Source organism: Taudactylus pleione, unplaced genomic scaffold (assembly GCF_031769625.1).
Source record: "Taudactylus pleione unplaced genomic scaffold, aTauple2 ptg000509l, whole genome shotgun sequence".
Lineage (NCBI taxonomy): Eukaryota > Metazoa > Chordata > Amphibia > Anura > Myobatrachidae > Taudactylus > Taudactylus pleione.
Genome location: NW_028284911.1, coordinates 1,403,111 through 1,426,219, shown reverse-complemented (window position 1 = coordinate 1,426,219; position 23,109 = coordinate 1,403,111). Strand labels below are relative to the sequence as shown.

Sequence of the window (23,109 nt, the reverse complement as noted above, 5' to 3'; positions counted from 1 at the left end):
GACTTGCTGAGTTGAACTGGTGAATTTGGAACTTGACTGTGGACTGGAATAACGTGGACTGAACTGAAGAACTTGGGCTTTGACTCAGAACTGGATTAACGTGGTTTGAACTGAAGAACGTGGGCTTTGACTCTAGACTGGAGTAGAATGGAATGGGTAACTTGGAACTTGGAATTTGGATCTGACTCCTGACTGGAGTGGCATGGAATGACTTGTAACTTGGAACTGACTCCAGACTGGAGTAGCGTGGAATGACTTGTAACTTGGAACTGACTCCGGACTGGAGTAGCGTGGAATGACTTGTAACTTGTAACTGACTCCGGTCTGGAGTAGCGTGGAATGACCTGTAACTTGGAACTGACTCCAGACTGGAGTAGCGTGGAATGACTTGTAACTTGGAACTGACTCCGGACTGGAGTAGCGTGGAATGACTTGTAACTGACTCCGGACTGCAGTAGCATGGAATGACTTGTAACTTGGAACTGACTCCGGACTGGAGTAGCGTGGAATGACTTGTAACTTGGAACTGACTCTGGACTGGAGTAGCATGGAATGACTTGGAACTTGGAACTGACTCTGAACTGGAGTAGCGTGGAATGACTTGTAACTTGGAACTGACTCCGGACTGGAGTAGCGTGGAATGACTTGTAACTGATTCCGGACTGGAGTAGCGTGGAATGACTTGTAACTGATTCCGGACTGGAGTAGCGTGGAATGACTTGTAACTTGGAACTGACTCCGGACTGGAGTAGAGTGGAATGACCTTGTAACTTGGAACTGACTCCGCACTGGAGTACCGTGGAATAACCTTGTAACTTGGAACTGACTCTGCACTGGAGTAGCGTTCGCTGTGCTGGGAAACACTGGTAACACACAGGGAACTCAGAACCATAAGTCATGCAACAGCAAAGGACATTATGCACTGGCCTGGGAACTAGTAGCACTTCTGGATGCTCCAGGTATATTCGTGTAGCAGGATTACTGATAGAGCCAGTCTGGGAACCAGCAGGATTTCCAGGCGCGCCAGGTATAGCAATCAGCAGGAGCCTGGAATACACTAGTACATGGACAAAGCACAAACATTACACCACGAGAAGTAACGAGATGTTCAGGCCCAGAATGCTATCAGAGGAGGGTGTTTATACCCTGGGTCTCGCAGGAATTGGCGGATACGGACAGGTGCTGATAGTAGCACTCTTAGTGGTGGAGGGCACAACATGCAGAGGAAGCAATCATCTCTGCAGTACTGAAAGTAAGAACTACACCTGCGATCCCAATCAAGGCTAGCAGTGTTCACAGACAAAGGAGGGTCCAGGTGAATAATCACTGTGGAAAGGAATGCACACAGAGAAGTGCTGCAGCCAGCATGATCAGAGCAGATCTCCCAGGCAGATTACACACACAGATCCACAGAGCAAGTCTCAAGACAAAAGGTAAAAACTAGCCAGGGTTGTGACACCAAGAATAGTCTGTATTTGGGCGAGCATCCTTTAGAGTATAACCATTCCTTAGTGGGTAATGTCTTAAACCAGATTGAATGTTGGGTTTGCACTCATGTGTCTCAGGGACAACATAATGTAGGATTAGTCCCATTCCCATTAAATGTCTCTGAGGTTCTTGAATTACAGGGAGGGAGAAGGGTGGACCAGAAATGTAACATATCTAACCCCCCCTAATTTGATGCTCTACCAGTACCAGGTAGATAGATCCCTGTTATGCTTAAATGTGACTAAGGGCCTGATTCAGAGCCGGACGCTATTTGCGGACGCTCGTTCAGAAAAAGGGGCTGGCTATTTAAATTGAGCGCTCGCTCTTTGCGGTCTGTTGACGCCTCTATGTCTGAACGAGCGTCCGAAACATGCGCTCGCTATTTTGCAAAGACGCCCCTTGGCCGCTCGCATCATACGTCATCTCCGCTATTTATTAGATTAATCGAGTACATCGAAAGGCGTATGAACTGCTTGCTATTCTTGTGGTAGCATTTTCCTACCGCAATCATGCGAGCAGTTCAGGCTAAAAGACAACCAAGTGACGTGGTCGATGACGCTGCTTTGTTAATTATGCACACCCTTAAAACGCCCGTTTTGACCGTTTGGCACGCCTGCGTTCGGATCTCCACTCCCCGTTTTCAAGCACCTTCCCCTGTTACCACCCACAAACGCCTCATCCTGTCAATCATATTAGCAGGCATTCGCTATTTTGCGAGCACACGATTTCCGACCGCACTGACTTGTTGGCGCATGCGCATTACAACCCATACGCATGCGCAGATGTGCAAACATCGCTCGGAGCGAATGAGCGGCCGCTTACGAGCGGCTCTGAATCAGGCCCTAATTTCAATAAACCAGGAAATTGGGAAGTGACCGGGAACAATCAGACGATGACCTTTTCACACAGAGCTGTTAATGAAACAATAGATTCTGAACTTGTACGCAAACTTATTGTAAGTGGGAGATACTTCAGTTACAGGTACACGCGTAGTTATGTGAAAGTAATGGTTGGCAGAGTACCAATAGGATACTGTGCAGATATTATACAACCAGAAATGTGTACCAGTCAAATGGAAGAAAGAGGGACAGGATCCTTCATTAGAATAATGTGTTCCATGATAATGATGCATTCTATTCCTTATATACTCCCAGATGATATGTATTTTTATATGTGGAAGGAAAGCATACAAGTGGCTCTCTCCGAGTTCAGAAGGTTTATATTTTATTGGTAGAGTGTTACCAGAGGTTATGACCCTTACACATGGTGAAATGCTTGGTATCCATAAAAACACACCATCTCCATACCTTCATATGCAGTATGAACACCGAGACAAAAGAAACATGAATCCTAGTGAAGTACATACAGCCACACAGTTGATTAGCAAAACAACTGGCTTCCAAATTTTGGTAGCATGAGATCCCACCAGGATCGCTCGGGGAACATAAAATTTTAGATACATCCCAAACCTTGCTAAATTAATAGCTAATATCACTGAGATGTATGATGAAACTTTCAGGTATACAGGTAAAGAGCTACAAGCTTATAAAAAGGAGTTAGTACAACATAGGCTACTGCTAAACTATTTAACATCAATTACTGGTGGATCTTGTGTGACTTTGGCCACCCAATTTGATGTCAAGTGTTGCATGTATGTTACCAATAATACCAATGACCCCAAGGAAGTGATTGACTGGAAGATGGATGAAATTCTCCAGCTGAAATGGGAATTTCGAAAGAACCATAATTCCTCGCTAATTGAGACGGAGGAGAAGGTAGCAGAGTGGTTCTCATGGTTGAACCCTGTAAAATGGTTCTCCGGTCTAGGAGAGTGGGCTCAGGAAATGATAGCTAGTGTAGGTAAGCTCCTTATCCTCATACTTGTTGTCATCTTAGTAATTGGTTTATGTGTCAGGTATGTCTGTGCTGTGTTGAAGTGTGGAAAATGTACCACTAAGGTGAACAGTAAAAATGAAATCTTGATGGTGGTGGATGGTGGTGATATGGGTACAAAGGTTGATAAAGAACTGCATTATGATCCTGACATTGAATGTGCCTTCAGATAGTAATATGCTAATAGGCTAAGTCAAGTATAATAATAATTATTGTAAATGTTCCATTAAACATCCTAGATAATGTAGTCTCAATTCCCCCAGACTTCCTTTATAGGTTCGATGAGATCCCACATCCTACCCATGGTCCCGTAGAGATCTGCTGAATGCATATAAGAGCTGTTCTACCCTCTTGAAACGCATTAACGGTTCAATGACCGACTTGTGTCACACTGTTTAGAACATTGAATAATACATTATTATGCATGACTGGAAAGGTTAAGATCAGAATGTGATAGTTTTATGTTTCCTATCAAAGGGTGGACTGTCGAAGTCAAATAATTGAGTATGAACGTTTGCAATTATTATCTGATGATCTAGTCGTCTGTTGTCTGATAAAGGGTAAATCGGACGCAACTTTGCGTTGGCGCAATCCAATGCGCACAACTGAGAACCCACCACACACATACACTGATTCACATAACGCACACACATTGACTTGTAGGTTTACACATAGATGCTCGTATGTGTAACCACATGAGTACACATAGACACCCACGTGCGTCCTCACATACATACGTACAAACATTTCCTACATCAATGCACAGACGCACATATGCGAACGCATATGTATATAATGGTCCCTATTTACAATAAGTTAATAAAGAGTTATTAAAGGTCTTTTTAACAAGTAATTATGATGTAATATGTACTTTAATAAGATCTAAGGTTTAGAACATAGTAGACATGTCATGTTTGGTATTATATTAAATTCCTTTTAATTTGCAGATCTCCGGTTCATTCGGGAAGGAGATCGCATCATGCGTCCGCAAGTTACGAACTATAGGGAGTTATTGGTTAGCATGTTAACATTTTGTATGTAGTGTCTGTAGCCAGATTAACCAGTTCTTTGGCGGGAAACTACACAAAGCAACTGTTGGAGAACCAAGACATACCCCTGATGACACTGTATGAACTAACCGATGACCAGGAGCAAGGACCAATGGAATTATGCCAGCTTGTCTCTATTGTTCTATCTGTGACCTGTAAGATATATAGGCTAGTGCTCTGGACACCATAAGGGAGTCATTTTCCCTTCTTTGATGACTGCAGGCTTCAGGATTGATGACTGAGAACTGGATCCAGAGCGCTAGCGTATGTATCTGCTGTACCTTGTATTTTACTTGCTTTTTGCGTTAATTGTTTAGATCACAGCGCGTTATACTTTTTCTTGCAAAATATTACTTTTTGTGCACTGGAACCACAATTGGATTGGAAAGCAATTATTTCAGTTTAGCGACCTGAAGCGGTAAACAGCGAATAAGGGGTATCCATAAGGCAAATGTGAAGTGGGTCATATGTAGCTGACCACCCTCTGTGGGTTCCAAATTTGAAATTTATTGACTGAGGCTAGTTAACCCTTGCACAACTACAGCTTCTTATTCAAACTGAGAAAATCTGATGCCTGTGCCCGCTTTACTGCCCTATTAATGCCAAAATTTTTGTTGGTCAAGGAAAATGGCAAGTGGGTTATATGTACCTGATCACCCTCTGTGGGTTCCAAGTTTGAAATTTGCTGACTGAGGCTAGTTATCCCCTGCACAACTACAGCTTCTTATTCAAAATGACAACATTTTGTGCCTGTGCCTGCTTTACTGCCCTGTTTATGCCCAAAAGCTTGTTGGTCAAGGCAAATGGCAAGTGGGTCATAAGTATGTGACAACCCTCTGTGGGTTCAAAGTGTAAAATTTCTTCACCAAGACTAGTTAAACCTTGCACAACTACAGCTTCTTATTCAAAATTACAAAATCTGGTGCCTGTGCCCACTTTACTGCCCTATTTATGTCCAAAACCTTTTTGAGCCAGGTAAAATACAATTGACATTTTTGTAAGGGACACAATTTTTTGTTTACATAGTGTTAACTTAGATCTAACTTTATTTAAATGTTTTAAAATAACAAATTCTAAATAAGAAGCTGGAAAATTAATAATAAGTGAATACGAAGCTGGAGCACGAATAAGAAGTGAATAAGAGGCTGGCCGAATAAGAAGCTAACTTCAGCCTTGTCATGGATACACAACCTCCTTGGAAGATGGATTCAACCAGCGTTCACCGCTGCACTTTTACAGATTTGGAACTCCCAGACAATGGGCCGGACTTTTTGCCGTTATCGGAGGTTTTCAGGTCAAAAACTTATCGCGCTCGGCCCAGCGCATCCCCATATTCAATTCCAAATCGGCGAAAACCGGACCTGGCGAAAACAAAATATCGCGAAAAGTCTTGTCATTTTTGGGGAAATCAGCCTGACACCCCCCCAAAAGATGCTCTGACATTGGGGTTCACTATGGATACCCCCGAATAGCCCTGCTTAAGGTATGTTCTGGTCTTTAAACGGTCTCAATAGCTGGTGTTTAGCGACTTTTAAAAAGTGATGAAGAATAGCATTTATCAAGTTTTTTTTAACAAAATTAGTAGTCCCACCAAATTTGGGGTACTTGAAAATGGGTGCAAGCATATTTTAAAGTGGCTAATGTGCTTTTTTTAAAAAAAACTTGAAAAATCCACCATGCCTCAACCACCTGCTATCAAAAAAACACTTGGGGCATACTTGGGACGCCCCCTGAGTCTATTTAGCTAGTTTAGCCATCTATTCATAGGTGATACTTTATCGCAGGGTCTGATGCATTTACTTTTCGCACCGGCGAAAATTCAGACAAATTGAATACAGGGATAACTCAAATCGGCGAAAATGACGTCATCGGCGAAAAAGTTTCTTCGCTCCAAATTGAATATGGCCCAATGTTGTGGTTCCAAAGAGTGATCAACTTAGGGTCAGCAGACCATAGCCATCCGACTGTATATCAACTTCATCAGTGATATATCCTTCTACAGAGGGCATGTGGAGAAGTTGGCCATAGCAACCAATCATATTCTATCTAGCATATTATATACTGGACTAGATAAATGATAATTCGAAGCTGAGTGGTTGCTATGGGAACTTCTGTATTCTGGACTATCACCTGCTTGTCTCTAAACCCAACAGACTTGTTGGTGTCACTGAATTTTGATCTCCGGGCAAATGGCCGTCATCACTGACACAGATTGAAGCCATGTTAAATAAGAAGCCTGTTATCTCTGCCTGTTAGGGATTTCGTGATTGTGAAAATAAATGTATATGTTGGATTATTACAACTGGAAATTATTTTATAATTAGCACAGGGCTGGTGGGACAAATTCAATTACTTACAGGCAGATGGAATGTACACAGCGCAGCAGCTGCGTCACGTGACAGTGGGCGCATAGGTCAGGTGACATCGTGTCACATGACTTAGCAGGATACCGGAAGTTGTTAGTTCGGGTGACAGGCGGAGGCTGTCGTTGGACGTTGGTCCTGGCCATGGCCTCCATCCTCGAGGAATACGAGGACTCTCTGTCGCGTGTAAATTTCCGGAGCCAGACCCGGGCGCCGGGGATCCCACTCTCCGGTGAGGGACTCCGTACAACTGAGATGGAATGGCTGCGGGCATGTTGGAAATAAGCCGGGGAGGGTGTGTGGAAGGCGTTTTGGCACTTGAGGGAACTTCGATGAAATGGGTGGAAATAGGAATAACATTAAGGGGCTAGATAGAGAACTAATGGGTCTAGTAAGACATGCACAGAAGTGGTTGTGTCAGTGCTAAAGAAGCTGTTAGTGTGTGTATATATAAATAAATATATATATAAAATCTGATTTGAGAACACATTAGCTTCAAATATTTTTATGGAAATTGGATTAACCCCATTCTTTTATACCCAGCTGTATATGTAGTGAGTAGAGAGGCATGCTGATTGTGTGTACTGTTAGAAAATACTTAAAATGTTCTGTAAACCCCTGCATACATGGGATTTTGTGTTGTTCTTAACTACTGCCTAGTACCAGCGGGTTAGCCCCCTGGCTGCAGTTTACAGGGTGCTCTTTAAATGCAGTATTGATGTAGCTGATGTGCTACTCTGAGCAATCCCCCATTGTCACAACACACAACTCGCATGCAGATCAAGCTGGTAGTATCGTTCTCTAATCTCACACTCTTATTACACGTAGGCATAGGGCGGTATTCAATTAGTATTCGTGTCCGCGATAAAGTGGCAGACTTTCCGCCGACATGGCGTGTTTTGGACGCGGAAACGTATCATGCGCTCCCCCGCTATTCGCCCTATTCAATTCCAAACCGTGCAAAAACAGCAAGCCGCGAAGTTGGAACAGGCAGAAAGTGTTGTCAGAAATGGGGAAATCAGCCTGAACCCCACAAAAAGATGCACTAACATTGGGGATCAATGTAGATGTCTTTGAATAGCCCTAACAAAGCTGTTTGGGGTACTTAAGTTGTTTCAATAGCTTCTTATTAGCGTCTTTGCACAAGTGGTGAAGAATTACATTAAGCAGTATTGTTTGGTGAAAATAAGTGGTCCTGTCAAATTTGGGGTACTTGACAATGGGTGCTAGCATCTTTTAAAGTTTCTAAGGTGAAGTTAAAAAATCGTGAAAATGCAGATGCCCCAAAAGTCTATTTTGCTAGTTTTTATGCTTGTCCCCCCACTTTATACTTTTTTTTTTGCCCCCAAAATGAAAGTACTTTTTTGGGGTGCTAATATATATATTTTTTTTTTAGGGATTTTTTGACACAGTTGTCCTTTGGGGGGCTGTCCCAAGGGTTCTGAGTGGTTTCCCCACCTTTGCACCTCAAAATAAAAAAAATATTTTGTTGCCTATTACATTGCATTAAGTTTCCGTGTACGCGAAAACCATTTGGAATTGAATACGGAGATAAGTTTCCTCTACGCGAAAAGCCGAGATTGGCGATACTTTTCCACGGATCTCGGCTTTTTGTGGCTAAATGAATACGGCCCATAGTCTCAATTCTGCACAAGAGTGCAATGTGCAATTCCAGAACAGCACAATGCAGACATCGACATTGCAAGTTTTGCCTTGCACCCCAGAGCTGTGTAGGAAAACTTGTGATGCATAGCCTGAAATGACCCCTTGGTATTTTGAGCTTTGAAGCCTCAACAGCATATTTTATTTGCATCTCTATTAACACAAATGGAAACTGAATGGAAACAATCTACACTGCTCTGCTGTTATCTGTTGTATTATAATCATGTCTTGCAGAAAACAGTCATATCAAATTGTCCTTTAATCACCCGCAGCTCCCTTCTATAGACCCATCTTTTGTGCACTTGATTGGGGACATAATCAGATTTTGACTTCAACTGACACAAACAGACTGACTTATAACCCTTTCAGACATACAACCCGGGAAATTTCCTGCTCAGACCCAGGAATTTCTCCTGTGAAAAATCCCGGGTATTTGATCTAGACCCCCCTTTCACACTACAGTGTCTACCCGGGAAATTCCCGGGTAGCACCATTCAGACAAGAGCAGGGTTTTTCAGAGTTTTACACAGTTTTATTAAAGTGGATGGTAAGGTGCAGAGGGACAGGTGGGGAAAGTGGCAGGGACAGGCAGAGGGACAGGTGGGGAAAGTGGCAGGGACAGGCAGAGGGACAGGTGGGGAAAGTGGCAGGGACAGGGGCAGAGGGACAGGTGGGGAAAGTGACAGAGGGACAGGTCACTGAAAATATCTGCTCCTACTCCCTTTCTCCCCCCCCAGCCCCTCTCCCGTATGCAGCATGTGTGAAAGAGCAGAGCAGTCTCCCTGTACCTGTAGTTTCCCAGCGCAGCTCCGTTGCAGCAGTGAGAATACGGGGAGGCTGTAATCTCTCCCTCCACTTCTGCCTGGTGACAGCCGGAAAGTTCCCGCGCTGGGGCTAAGGGCAGGGGGCCACTGGTCTCAGTGCTGAGTATGGGAACGGGGGGGGGTACGGGCGCTGCTACCGCCGGTAATTATAGGGACAGGGGGGGGCGCTGGCGGTGAGTATGGGAAGGGGGGAGGTGCTGGCACTGTTACCGGCGGCGCTGCTACTGGTAATTACAGGTACAGGGGGGCCGCTGCTCTCAGTGCTGCCAGCGCTGAGTATGGGAAGGGGTGCGGGTGCTGTTACCGCCGCTGGTGCCGCCTCCCCGGGGGCTCAGTTGGAGCCAGGGCCAATCAGAAGCTGCCTGGTGCAGCCCGGGAGTAAAATCCCCGGGTTGCACCATTCACACTAGAGCAGGGTAGTCTTCCCGGGACTTAAGTCCCGGGAAATACCCTGGTCAATTGCAGGGTCGGCTACCCGGGAATGTGTTCCCGGGTAGGTACCTTTCACACAGATATGAGACCCGGGAATTTTGGCCGAGGCAGGCCAAAATCCCGGGAATCTCAGTATGTCTGAAAGGGGTATTACACTGATTGTCTTTCAGACTGTGATAGTATCTGAATAGCGCTGAAGCTTAATGTTTGTCACAGAAAGTGAGATGGAGCCTTATAATGTAGCAGGTGTGTGCAGTCATCATTCCTGAAGGTCTTATTCTGGCCATACACCTGCATGATTTCGGGCCGATTGCCCGATTTTCGATGCGTTGTACGCTGAAATCGTGTATTTTCTATGTAGGATACATTCCGTTGCACGCTCCCGCAGCTCCTAAAACTGATCATATGATCAGATGCGCGGCCCATGTGATCCATCGTATCGTGTGCAGATCGTACCGTGTATTTTGTGCATGCGATACATCGTGCGTCCATTCATATAATTTCAATGACTTTTTTCCTGATGAGCGCGTGAGGCACACGATCGATTGTACTGCCAGGGAGCTCCGGGGAGTCATAAGGTGAATCTTATTTAATGTTGGTCATACTAGTGTATGACCAGCATTAGGATAAGGACATTTATTTTGCTGCCAACATCGGTCTGTCTGCTTGTGTTTACTGTTGTCTATTCCAGGCCTTGCCACTTGTAATTTAAGAGGCTTCTACAGTAGAGTATAAAACCTGATTGTTTCCTAATTGGCACTACATAAACTATTCTGTAACGTTGTATGGATAAATGATAGGTTTATATTGAATAGCCCTATAATAATCCTTCATTGTTTCTCTAACCTCTCTATAGTGATCTATGCAGTAATACAATCTGACCCAAAGAATGTACCAGCCTTTCATCTTCATTATTTGTTTTGTCTTCTAAGCCACTACATTTTATAATTGTTTGTTTTATAGTAGCTATAAAAATATTTATCACCAAAGCTAATTGGGATTTCTTACCACTAATCAATACAAAATACCCTATAATGTTGCATAAAGACAACTGTAAAACTTTTTTTGTAATTACAAGAAACAGATAATTAAAAAAGTAAACCCTGTCTCAGAGATCACGTACTGAACTGAAATAAGCCCTCCTGTTTGAAATATAGTGTTTACATTTATTTAAATATAAGTACCGCTGGGAGTTGGTTAGGCCAGTTGTTCTCTACCCTCAGGTTTTCTCAATTCCAGTCCTCAAGTACCACCAGAGGATTTCTGTCTGTGGAATGTGGGAGATAATTACTGACCCATCAATATAGATTGTCACCAGTACATGATCGAAGGTACTTGAGGACTGGAGTTGAAAACCCCAGGGTTAGACAACTTCATCATGAAGATCAATTAATTATTATAGATGGGAGAACCTAACTATAGGACACTTCACAAATCTGACAATGATGAGATTGTGGTAAAAAGACAACTATTATTTAAGAAACTTTGTCCCAAGGGGATGGGGGACTTGCTTATCATCTGGAGGAAGATCCTATAATCTGATGTGACCAAGATTGATTTGTCCTTGTAATGGGAGCATAATGCTATAGGTTTACCCCTCTGCTTCAGGATCTGGATAATATGCCAAAATAAATGGCAAGATATAGACAATACCTTCTCCATCCTGCGATAGACCATGGTGCTTCTACCAAGTATTCTAACATAGGAGGTGAATACTTATGTATTGAATTGTTTTTATTTGTACTTAAGAAAGGTTATATTATTTTATGATTCATAAGTTTTTCGTGTCCGATGTGAAAAATTTCTGAATAAATCTATTTTGAATCCACAATGTAAAATAAGATGTGAAAAATGCAAAACTGCTAATTTTTTTTTTTATTTTTTTTTACTACCACTGAGTAAGTGTATGAAAACCATACAAGATTTTGTTAATAGTCCTTACCGAGCTATGTCTTTATGCATCTTTTTTTTTTTTTTTCCAGGATATGTAAATGCTCGCCTAGAGAAGGAGACACCTATTTTTAAAAAACAGAGGATCGACTTAACGCCACCAGAGAACATTAACAGTTTGGTTGTGTGTAGTAACCAACTATGTATGAGTTTGGGAAAGGAAGCAATTCTCAGGTGTGTTGGTAGTGAGTAAAGATACAGGAGACAAATCACTTATTTTATACATGTTGCAGAGTACATTTCAAAATATGAAACGTTGTATAGAGACCTGTCAAGAGGACATATTTGTATGAGGGTGCAAATTTATAGTTTGCAGGGGGGCGCCGAACACCCTAGCACCGCTCAGAGTGTACCCTGGTCAGTTCAGATCAGTATAGTTACAACAGGCACAAGCTGTTCTGGGTGGAGAGCTAAGCTACACCTAGATCTAGGGTCACATAATTGAAGAGGCGAGTGGATGACGGTGTTATATTACATTTATAAGATAGAGATATTTGGAGTTAAAGATAAATTATTATTAAATATTGGATTTAGCACTTTTATCCACAAAATACATCAGTAGTGATTGCGCTGAGTGGAAAAAAAATGTGGGTCCTGGGACCTCTCACTTTTAAAAATTGTTGTCCTACTAGATATTTTCTGGGTCCCATCGTAATTTATGCCTCACTGTAGCACGTAAAAACGCACTATAGGGCATATTTTGCAGTGAGAATGAAATGGGGAGAAGAGGCACAGGGGTGGCAGGGCAGAGTGCACAGGAGAGCAGAAAGGGGAACTGGAGGCACAGGGGAGGGGGAGACTATACAGGAGAGCAGAAGGGGTACAGATATGGAGACAGAGGAACGGGTGGGAGGGCAGAGTGCACAGGAGAGCAGATGGGGTGAGGGGCACAGGTGGGAGGGCAGAGTACACAGGAGAGAAGAAAGGGTACAGACATGGAGAGAGGGGAACGGGGCACAGGGGTGGGAAGGCAGAGTACACGGGAGAGTAGAAGGTGTACAGACATGGGGAGAGGGGAACAGGGGGCACATGTGGGAGGGAAAAGTACACAGGAGAGCAGAAAGGGTACAGACTTGGGGAGAGGGGAACAGGTGGGAGGGCAGTGTACACAAGAGAGCAGAAGGGGTACAGACATGGAGAGAGGGGAACGGGGCACAGGTGGGAGGGTAGAGTGCACAGGAGAGCAGAGAGGGGAACGGGGCTCAGGTGGGACTTCACAGAGCAAAAGGGGTGCAGAGGTGTTGGTGGGCAGAGTACACAGAAGAGCAGAAGGGGTAGAGACATGGAAAGAGGGAAATGGGGTGCAGGTGGGAGGTCAGGGTACACAGGAGAGCAGAAGGGGTACAGACATGGGAAGAGGGGAACGGGGCACAGGTGGGAGGGTAGAGTACACAGGAGAGCAGAGAGGGGCTCAGGTGGGAGTTCACAGAGCAAAAGGGGTACAGAGGCAGACATGGAAAGAGGGGAACAGGGCACAGGTGGGAGGGCAGGGTACACAGAGCAGAATGGTACAGACATGGTGGGAGGGCAGGGTACACAGGAGAGCAGAAGTGGTACAGACATGGAAAAAGGGGAACGGGGCACAGGTGGGAGGGCAGGGTACACAGGAGAGCAGAAGGGGTACAGACATGTGGAGAGGGGAACAAGGGGCACAAGATGAGAATACAATATATTTAATATTTTTTACAGAAGTTGGTTATAAACATGTGCTAGCTGTGTTACATTACATCACAGCCTGCCCCACATTATAACAGGATACCAGGTATTGTCAGGGTGCTGTGGAATCGGGGCACCTCACCTTCTCCCCCTCCGGCAGCAGTAGCCGTTCCTGACTCTCCCCGAGCCTCTTCAGGCACCAGCACAAGTCGCTACACTCCACCATCTTGTTCGCTGGCTACCCAAGATAAGAGCGGACAGGAGATGGCCACTGGCGCCAACACCAGATCAGCCAGCCCAGACCAATCCGGTACCGAGCGCTTCCTCATCCAGAGCAGAACACCCCGGCAGCATTTCCCCAACCAATCGATTGCGGCGCGCACACAGCGCATCCTGCGGGACCCGGTCATTTTTTAAAACCGGGTCCTTCACCTCCTGTATCGTGTAAAAACATGCCATAGTACGTATTTTGTGATCACTGATGTTACTATGATCCCTAGGTCATAACACCTTCATCCATTAAAAAAGGAATTTTTGTTTAGAAAATTGTTACATAGCCTCTTCATCCACTTACCTCTTCAATTCTGTCAAAATCTTGATTAAAATGTACCTCTTTGGTATCTTAGTGCCCATTTGGTATCCTAATGCCCATAACAACTAGTCCGTTACAATATTTTCCCATTTATGTCTTTAGAATAAAAATATATTGAGCTGTGTCCTGTCCTATATGTCCTGGAAAGACTAGATATAAAATTCACTTTCTTGGAGTAAAAATAAGCTGTATCCTTTGTAAGCGTCGCAAAATGTGAATTGTGGTCTGCTATTGGTGGGAAACTCTACAGTATTAATGTGGCTAAATATATATACTTTTTGTGATGGCAGTGTAGATTGTAAGCTTGCGAGCAGGGCCTTCCTACCTATATATCTGTCTGTTATTACCCAGTTTTGTTCTATTAATGTTTACAATTGTAAAGTGCAACGGAATATGCTGCGCTATATAAGCAACTGTTAATAAATAAATAAAAAAAATACTTTAAACCCATGATTTCTGTTGCTGAAATAATTTATTGTTCAACCTAACCCTTTTTTCCACCATATAATTTCTAACCCTGTAGGATCGATTTGATAAAAGCTGACCAGCCAAACCAGGTGGAACTTGGACGTAAAGATGATTTCAAAGTATACAAGATCTTTTTGGATCCCACGGGTAATAATCATTGCTTTTTTTTCTTTTGATAATAAAATAATAATTAAAAAATAGATAGATAGTAGTCCGGCACTCGCAATCAGTTGTATGTTTATTGCTGGGGTGCTGGTATGCCTAATAAAACTGATTAATATTGCAACTGCTAATCAAGTTTGGAGAGTTTTTCCGTTTCATTGCGTGATGACAACATAACTATAAATAAATATATATATTATACACACAGTGATCGCGCTCAGCTAAAAAAAATTGTGGCTCCCGGGGACCCCTCACTTTAACAAATTGGGGTCCTACTCCAGAGTTTCTGGGTCCCATCACATATTATTATGCTTTTGCGCTTGCCATATACAGTAGCATCAGACCACCCCACATGCCCTACACATAGATCATGGGAAGTCACTCATATTCCAGTACGGATAAAGCTTATAATTACATTGCCTTGATCTTACATGGCCAACAGGTGCAGTGCTGTGGGCAGAGAGGGGGTGAGGGCAGCAGTTGGAACGGTACTGGGGGCAGGTATCAGTTGAGGTAGAGGAGGTTAAGTGTAGGAAGCAGTTGGGATAGAGCTGGGGTTAAGGGCAGACAATGCTGTAGGGAGGGGGGTGAGGGCAGGCAGCAGTTGGTGCAGGGAGGGGGTAGAAGGGTGTAAGATCATGTTGCAGTTGGGGTAGGAAGTTGGTTAAGTGTAGAGAGCAGTTGGATTAGTACTGGGGGGCAAAGAGGGAGTTAGGGGCACGCCGTACTGGGGATAGGGTGGGGATAAGTGTAGATAGCAGGGGCAGTACTAGGGGGCAAAGAGGGGGTTAGGGGCATGCAGCACTGGAAGTAGGGAGGATAAGCAGCTGGGGCAGTAACTAGGGGGCAAGGAGGGGTTTAAGGGCATGTAGTGATGGGTATAAGGGTAGATTGCTGGGGCAGTACTAGGGGGTAAGGAAGGGGTTAGGGGCACGCAGTACTGGAAGTAGGGAGGGGATAAGGGTAGATAGCAGCTGGGCAGTACTGGGAGTTAAGAAATGGGTTAGGAGCTGGCAGTGCTGGGGGTAGGGAGGGGATAAGGGTAAATAGCAGCTGGGGCAGTACTTGGGGTAAGGGGTAGGCAAGTGCTGGGGGTAGGAAAGAGGTAAGGCGCTAACTGATTATGAACACTAACAGTCCTGAGGGACTACCCTCCGGACCCCCCTGCGCGCATGCCATATTGATTAATTGCAGAGTGTTAGCCGTTAGCCTCCGCGGCACCCCCATCCTGTTTGTATTCTTAGCTGAAATGCACCAAAACACACCCCCTCCCGCCTTCCCTCCTGCCCGTTACTCGCTTAATAACACTTACTTTGTTCCAGGTCAGAGAATGCAGGAACGTGTAGAGTGACACCTATTCTTCTATAGCCACCTGTATAACGCCAGAGCCGCCTTCATGCCGGGGGCGGTATGTATTAATGCTTACCGCCGCGGTCTAGGCTCTGAATTGAAACCCGATCAAGTCACTGCTGCAAATTCCTAGACCACGGCGGTAAGCATTAATACATCCCACCCCGGGGGTGCCAGCCTTCTATGCTTGGGTCGTCTTCATACTCGATACTCTGTCTGAAGCAGTCTTTCCCTATAGCACCGAGTGCTGGGTCCCGCAGCTGCTGTATCTTGGAAGGGTGCCAAAGTGCTGGCTCCTCCTCCACTTTAATAGTCCTCCCTGCCATAGGTAAAACTAGAGATCTGTTAATGGGTGGTCCCAGTTTTAGCATATTATGTATGTATAATCTAGAGTTGCAGGGGGGCTGGGTGACTGTTAGAGAAATGGGAACTTTTGCGCGTGCCTAGAGCGTGCTCCCCCAAAAGGGGTGTGGTCACTCAAATAGGGGGCATGATTTTAAGACACACTCTTCACATTCCGCAGCGCTTTACAGAGAATATTTGGCCATTCACATCAGTTCTTGCCCCAGCGGAGCTTACAATCTATATTCTATATATCTATACATGCACACACATATACATTACGGTTCATTTTAGCTAGGAGAGAATTAACCTATCAGTATATTTTTGTAATGTGGGAGAAAACCAGTGGAAGCTCGCGCAAGCACAGGTAGACTATACAAACTCCACACAGTTCGGGCCATAGTGGGAATCAAACCCATAACCTTGGTGCAGAAAATGTGTAGTGGAGCACAACCTTGCATTACAGGTAAGGGAGGAGGGATTGAGTGGTGCACTGCCTAGCATCACAGGGGGGTGAGAGAGGCACAGCCTGGCATTGCAGGGCGCGAGTGGGGCACAGCCGGGCATTGCAGGGGTTGAGGGAAGGGGGGGGTGCGCCACACAGCTGGTACGGATGCAAGTTTATTAAGGCAGCACACTGTCTCAGTCACCTGGGTATTGGTTCCTCCCGGGCACTGTCCTCCTGCAGTCCCGGACTCCATGATCACAGCCCGTGACACTCCCGCCTCTGATTGGCTGCTCCGTTTGCGATTGATTCAATTCAAAGACCGGCCGGGGATAGGAGGGGGACCGTGAAGCCCTGGTCCCAGCACTGGCAGCTCCCTCCCCTTTCTCACCTCAGCGGCCTGCAGCAGGTTCTCCTGCTCCGGCATCACCCAGCTCCCCGGCTTCCACTCCGCCACACTCCCCGCTCTCCTCTTCCCCGGCACCACGTACACGCTCTGCTGCTGCCTGCCCGGGGACAAGGGCGGCACCTCTGCCGCCCGTTTGGTGGAATCCCCTGAAGAGAAGAGCACCACCTTGGTTTTGCTCCAGCTCAGCCGCAGGACCTCTGAGGGCTTCTTGCAGCTAGGGGAATAGCCGGGGGGGCAGCGCGGATGCGGCAACGGCTGCAGACTACTGTCTGCCACCCGCGTTCTGCTCCTCCCTGGGGTAACCAGCCTCCTCTCGTCAACCCCGCCCATCAGCAATAGGGACTCCCTGCTGCTGGGCCAGGGAGCTGTCAATCAATTTACAACTAGCCAATCCTGGTGGAGCGCGTCCCCGGGGACCCACCCCTTTTGAAAAAGTGAGTCCCCTGTGTCCATTTCCGAGTAAAATACGCGTTATAGCGCATATTTGCGAACACTGTGTGTGTATGTATGTATGTATGTGTGTGTGTGTGTGTGTGTGTATATATATATTAGCCTATTTATTTTATATACTTTAAATTATTGTGACCACTGCTATGCAGTCATTTATGTCAAAACCACAATGTTGAATTTTAGCATGTTGGGATGGTTAAATTGTTGACATTTCTACATGTCACCGTGGGAAAAGTGTTGACATATGACATATCTATACAGTCATAATGTTCACAAAGCATCTGAGTTTTATGGTGAGGTGTCGACATTTGAAATGACAATTTTATGGCCCTGTTGACGAAATAATACATTTTTGCGACAAATTGTTACAGTATAATCCTTTCAATGAGCAGCTCATCGATATTTTGCTGACGTTGAATGATGGTGGCTCATTAGATACAAGTCCCAGTTTTTAGTGACTTCATTCTCTTGGTATGGAGTTTTGCACCATAAGCTATTGTGGGTGAAGAGTATATGAAAGAGTCATCTATACCTGACTTCCTGGTTAGAGAGTCTTTGTCACTAAGATCATTTATTTTTGCTTCCTAAAGGAAGGTTTGGAGGATGAGCAGGTTTGCTCTTTCTGCGGTTTCTGCAGGCGGCTGTTAGGATTTCAGATTTTGTGTTAGTATTAAAGTCTTAAACCTATGATGTATGGTTATTGGTACACTGGGGGTTTAGGCCAAAGGACCCAGTGTACATTATCTAGAAGAAACTGCTTTAAACTGTGATTTTGTAAATCACAGGTTATTCTCTAACATGTTTTGCTCCATCAACGGGGGCTTTATCAAAGAGGTGCGAAACATGTTAGAGAATTACCTGTGACTTACTAAAGGACTTTTGCTGAGTGACATCTGTAGCCCTCCTTATTGATTGGAAACCATCTTTATTTACTGGTGGACTGTGCACTTTGGTGGAGTGGTGACCCAGAGAGACGGAGGCGCTGCCTGGCCAGAGAGTGCCTGGAGCTGGATTACTTTACCACATACTAAGATCTCAAAGTGACGGGAGACATGACCACAAAGCAAGCTAAGTTCTCGGTCCCTCCTTGGGCTGTGGTCTGTGGGACTGTGATTAAAACGCCCAACTGGAGTTAACACTGATCACCTTGGAAAAGCATATATGGGGTAAAGATGTTGTAATATTGCCTCTTATATATATTCAAATTGGAGCAGCAGCTCATAAAATGAGTATTCTAGGAGGATCCTTTCCATCCAGCATGTCAGTTTATCTTCCAGAAACTTTGCTTCTAAAACTCAGTGGTGAGACTAAAAATATATAGTAGCAAACAAAAATTTTTTTTTTTTCTTGTTTAACAACTGCTATGGATTTTTAGTCACTTGGCATTTGTAACCTTATAGACTGTATTTATTTTTTCGTATAGAATTGTGTCAGTAATAGATCATATAAAGTTCTTATGTTATATGTATGTATGATTTATGTGTAATATAAAATTTTAAATATTAAGAAATCTGAATGATGGTGTTCTGATTGATTGTTCTGCCACATTGGGACCTCTTTTTAATTGGCGCATCACCTATATATGTATTTCTGTAAGTTTGTTTATGTATGTGAAACTGTTAATTTATTTCCACTACTCTGTGGCTCATGTAAGGTATTGTCAGTTGTATTCCCTTTGTTCAGTGCTACAGAATCCTTGTGGTTCCTTATAAATACATAATTTGCTAGTTGCTACTTGGTAAATGTTTTTGGGAAATAAAGGGAAGCAAGATAATTTGGGGATTTTGTGTTTTTCCTCTGGACATCCGTGTTGTGAGGGGGCACACTGTCTTGCCCAATAGCAATGCTATGCAAAAATAGGGTATTTGCATGCAGACTGCTAAAAAAGCTATTTGCCCTATATGCAAAAATAACATTACATTTATACCCCTCACAGTGCTGCTTGGCTTGTCTGGAAGCAAATTTTGCAGCCAGGCAACATCTGCAACTAGATCATTACCATTCTCTTTAAAAATGTTATTGAGCATTCTAATCAAGTTGCTTCACATTAGATTATTTCCTTATTTATGTATTTTTCTGTAATGTGTTTTATATATCTTTTCTACTTCCTCATATGTATAAAATAGGTTGGTTGCATTTCTGAATTCCTTTTTGCTCGTGGTTTTTATTTATTTTATTTTTTGTTTTATTTTTCCAAATGTTACAATATTCCTTTTAGCTACTTGTAGTTTAGGTGAACTTTTGTATAGCACTGATATAAATGAATTACTTGAGTAAGAGTGTCGTTTTTTAAAAAATTTATTTTAGGATCACATCTCCTGATTGCTCTGAACACTAGTGAGTGCCTTTATCTCAATCGAAATGCCCAGAAAGTGAGATCTCTTTCCCGATGGAAGGGCCACATGATCGAAAGTATTGGATGGAACAAGTTCCAAAAGAATGACACCACCACAGGTCCTATTTTAGTAGGCACTGAACAGGGTCAAATTTATGAAGCCGAAATCTCAACCAGTGAAGGTGGTCTTTTTGGAACAAATCCTGACCAGTATTTTCGCTACCTTTACACCTTGGAGGAAGAGACAGGACCTGCTCCGGTGTGCTGTCTGGTAATCGATTGTGGATATGAGAACCGATTTTGTGTAATTGCAACCACAAGGAAAAGACTCTTCCAGTTTGCTGCAAAATTAACAGAAGGCGCTGAGCAACAAGGCTTTGCACCGCTTTTCAGTCATTCTGCAGATGACCCCCCGAACATCCGAGAGTTTCCAGATGATCTTGGCTATAGTGAAATAGCTTTCTACACTCAAAAGCTTCGCACCTATCCAATGTCCTTTGCTTGGATGATGGGAAATGGTGTGCTTTATGGGAACTTAGACTTCTCTAGGCCAGATTCTGGTCTTACTGATGTCCAGGTTTGGGAATACCCATCCAGTGAAAAACCAATATCCATCGTGCTGACTCAGTTCCACTTTTTGCTTTTGCTACCAGACAGGGTAAAGGCCATTTGTACTTTAAATGGTCAGGTAGTATTTGAAGATATCTTTCCTGAAAAGTTTGGCCCATTGAAAAGGATGGTGAAAGATCCAGTTATAGGCCAGATCTGGATTCATACAGAGAGAGCAGTCTTCCGATACCTTGTTGATCGCGAGCCAAGGGATGTGTGGAAGATGTATATGAACATGGGCAAATTTGACTTGGCCAAAGAATTTTGTAAGGATCGTCCTGAATGTATGGATATGGTGTTGGCTAAGGAAGCTGAGCACTGCTTCCAGACCAAGAAGTATAAAGAGAGTGCTAAATGTTATGCTCTGACCCAAAACTACTTTGAAGAAATAGCACTAAAATTCATTGAAGCAAAACAGGAAGAAGCCCTAATGGAGTTTCTACTGAAAAAGCTGTCCAACCTTAAACCTTCCGAGAAAATACAAGTCACCTTACTGACTACTTGGTTGACAGAGTTGTATCTCAATCGTCTTGGAATTTTAGAAAGTGATACATCTAAAAGAAGCTTGTATCTAAAGACTCGTAATGATTTCAGAGCTTTTCTCAGCAGCAAGATAAATAAGGAATGCCTCAGTAATAACCGTGCCTCCATATATGACCTCTTAGCCAGTCATGGGGACACAGAGCACATGGTGTATTTTGCTGTCCTGATGGAAGACTATGAACGAGTAGTATCTCATCACTGCCAGAATGATGATTACGATGAGGCCCTCAATGTCTTATCAAAGCACAAAGATAAGAGGCTTTTTTATAAGTTCTCTCCAGTCCTGATGCAGCACATACCGAAAAAAGTTGTAGACTCTTGGGTCCAAATGGGGAAAAAGCTGGACCCAAAGAACCTTATTCCTGCTCTTGTTAATTACAGTCAGAGTGCATGCACTCAGATCAATGAGGCCATTAGGTACATGGTATTCTGTGTGTATGAACTCAAGGAAACTGAACAGGCCATTCACAACTACTTATTGTCACTGTATGCTCAGTTTCGGCCAGATCGCCTCCTGTCATACTTGGAAAAGGCTGGCACCAACCCCAATAGAATCCATTATGACCTAAAATATGCTCTACGTCTGTGTGCAGAACATGAGCACCATCATGCCTGTGTCCATGTCTACAAGGTTATGGAGCTGTATGAAGAGGCAGTTGATCTGGCTTTAAAGGTAGGCAAATGTTGATGCTTGATATTATCTAGTAGCAAACTAATGTGATGTAAGATACTGCTCAATTTTTTTTTTAGATATGGTTAATGTGCCTTCTTTAGACATTCATGTAACTGTCCTATTCATTTATAGTTAAAGGAAAACCATACTGTTCATATAATTATTGTCTTCCAGTCTCATTCCCTTTTTGATTTCTTTTTTTGTTGCCTTAAGATTTGATCTTGGATACCACAGTTTAAATGTGTTTGCCTCTTGTTTGTGATGTTGCTTGTTATTGAGCCTCTAGTTTTGTTGATGTATGTATTCCAATTAGCATTGTCATGCTTGATTTTTGTCTTATGGTTGTTACATAGGTTGATGTGGATCTGGCAAAGTCTTCTGCAGATTTACCAGCTGATGATGAGGAGCTGAAGAAGAAGCTGTGGTTGAAGATTGCTCGTCATGTGGTACAGGAAGAAAAGGATGTGAAGAAGGCCATGGTTTGTCTGTCCAGCTGTAATCTTCTTAAAATCGAAGATATTCTTCCATTCTTCCCTGACTTTGTGACCATTGACCACTTTAAGGAAGCCATCTGCAGCTCTCTACAAGCTTACAACCAGCATATTGAGGAGCTGAAGCAAGAAATGGAAGATGCCACAATGAGTGCGAAGCGCATACGGGAAGACATGCAGGAGATGAGAAATAAGTATGGCTCAGTGGAACCACAAGATAAGTGCACTGCCTGTGACTTCCCACTTCTGAACCGTCCCTTTTATCTCTTCCTTTGTGGTCACATGTTTCACTATGACTGTCTTATGCAGACCGTTGTCCCAAATCTTCCTGCTTACAGGCAATTGAAACTGGATGACCTGCAGAAGAAGCTGGGAGCCGCTGTCCAGCCTTCCAAAAGCCGCTCCCACACAAAGGATGAGGATAACATAAGTCTGGGCAAGGGGCAACAGAGTCGTGAACAAATTAAGGCAGATATTGACGACATATTAGCAGCTGAGTGTCCCTATTGTGGTGAACTGATGATTCGATCTATTGACAAACCTTTCATAGATCCACAGCAATATAAAGAGGAAATGCTCAGCTGGCTGTAGGATTCATGTCTAAAGTTTCAATGAAACTTCCCCAACAAGGTGCACGGTTACCTGAATAAATTCTTAACTACCATGTATTGAATATCAATCTTTGCATAATTGTGTATATTCTTTCGCCTGCTGTGTTTTCTGTAGTTGCTGTTATTTTTTCTCTGTTATGGACAATGGGCCTGATTCTGAGTTGGGAATAGCATAAGAAAGAGCAAGTAATTTTGTACCCAGACAAACCATGTTACAATGCAAGGGGTGCAAATACAGATATTTTTTTTTTTTTGCATGCTGGCTAAATACTGGCTGCTTTTGCATGTAGACCACAAATGTTGGACAGCTTT

At 43.8% G+C, this 23,109-nt stretch overlaps 1 protein-coding gene across 1 annotated transcript; it reads left to right on the top strand.

The window, feature by feature from the left end:
- The first annotated feature begins 6,862 nt into the window (after positions 1 to 6,862).
- On the top strand, positions 6,863 to 22,865 carry LOC148501647 (vacuolar protein sorting-associated protein 18 homolog). Its single transcript, XM_088450182.1, has 5 exons — positions 6,863 to 7,025; positions 11,694 to 11,835; positions 14,433 to 14,524; positions 19,843 to 21,695; positions 22,049 to 22,865. Exons 1-5 carry the CDS (start codon positions 6,938 to 6,940, stop codon positions 22,775 to 22,777), a joined length of 2,904 nt encoding a protein of 967 aa, XP_088306308.1. The 5' UTR covers positions 6,863 to 6,937; the 3' UTR covers positions 22,778 to 22,865.
- Positions 22,866 to 23,109: the final 244 nt, after the last annotated feature.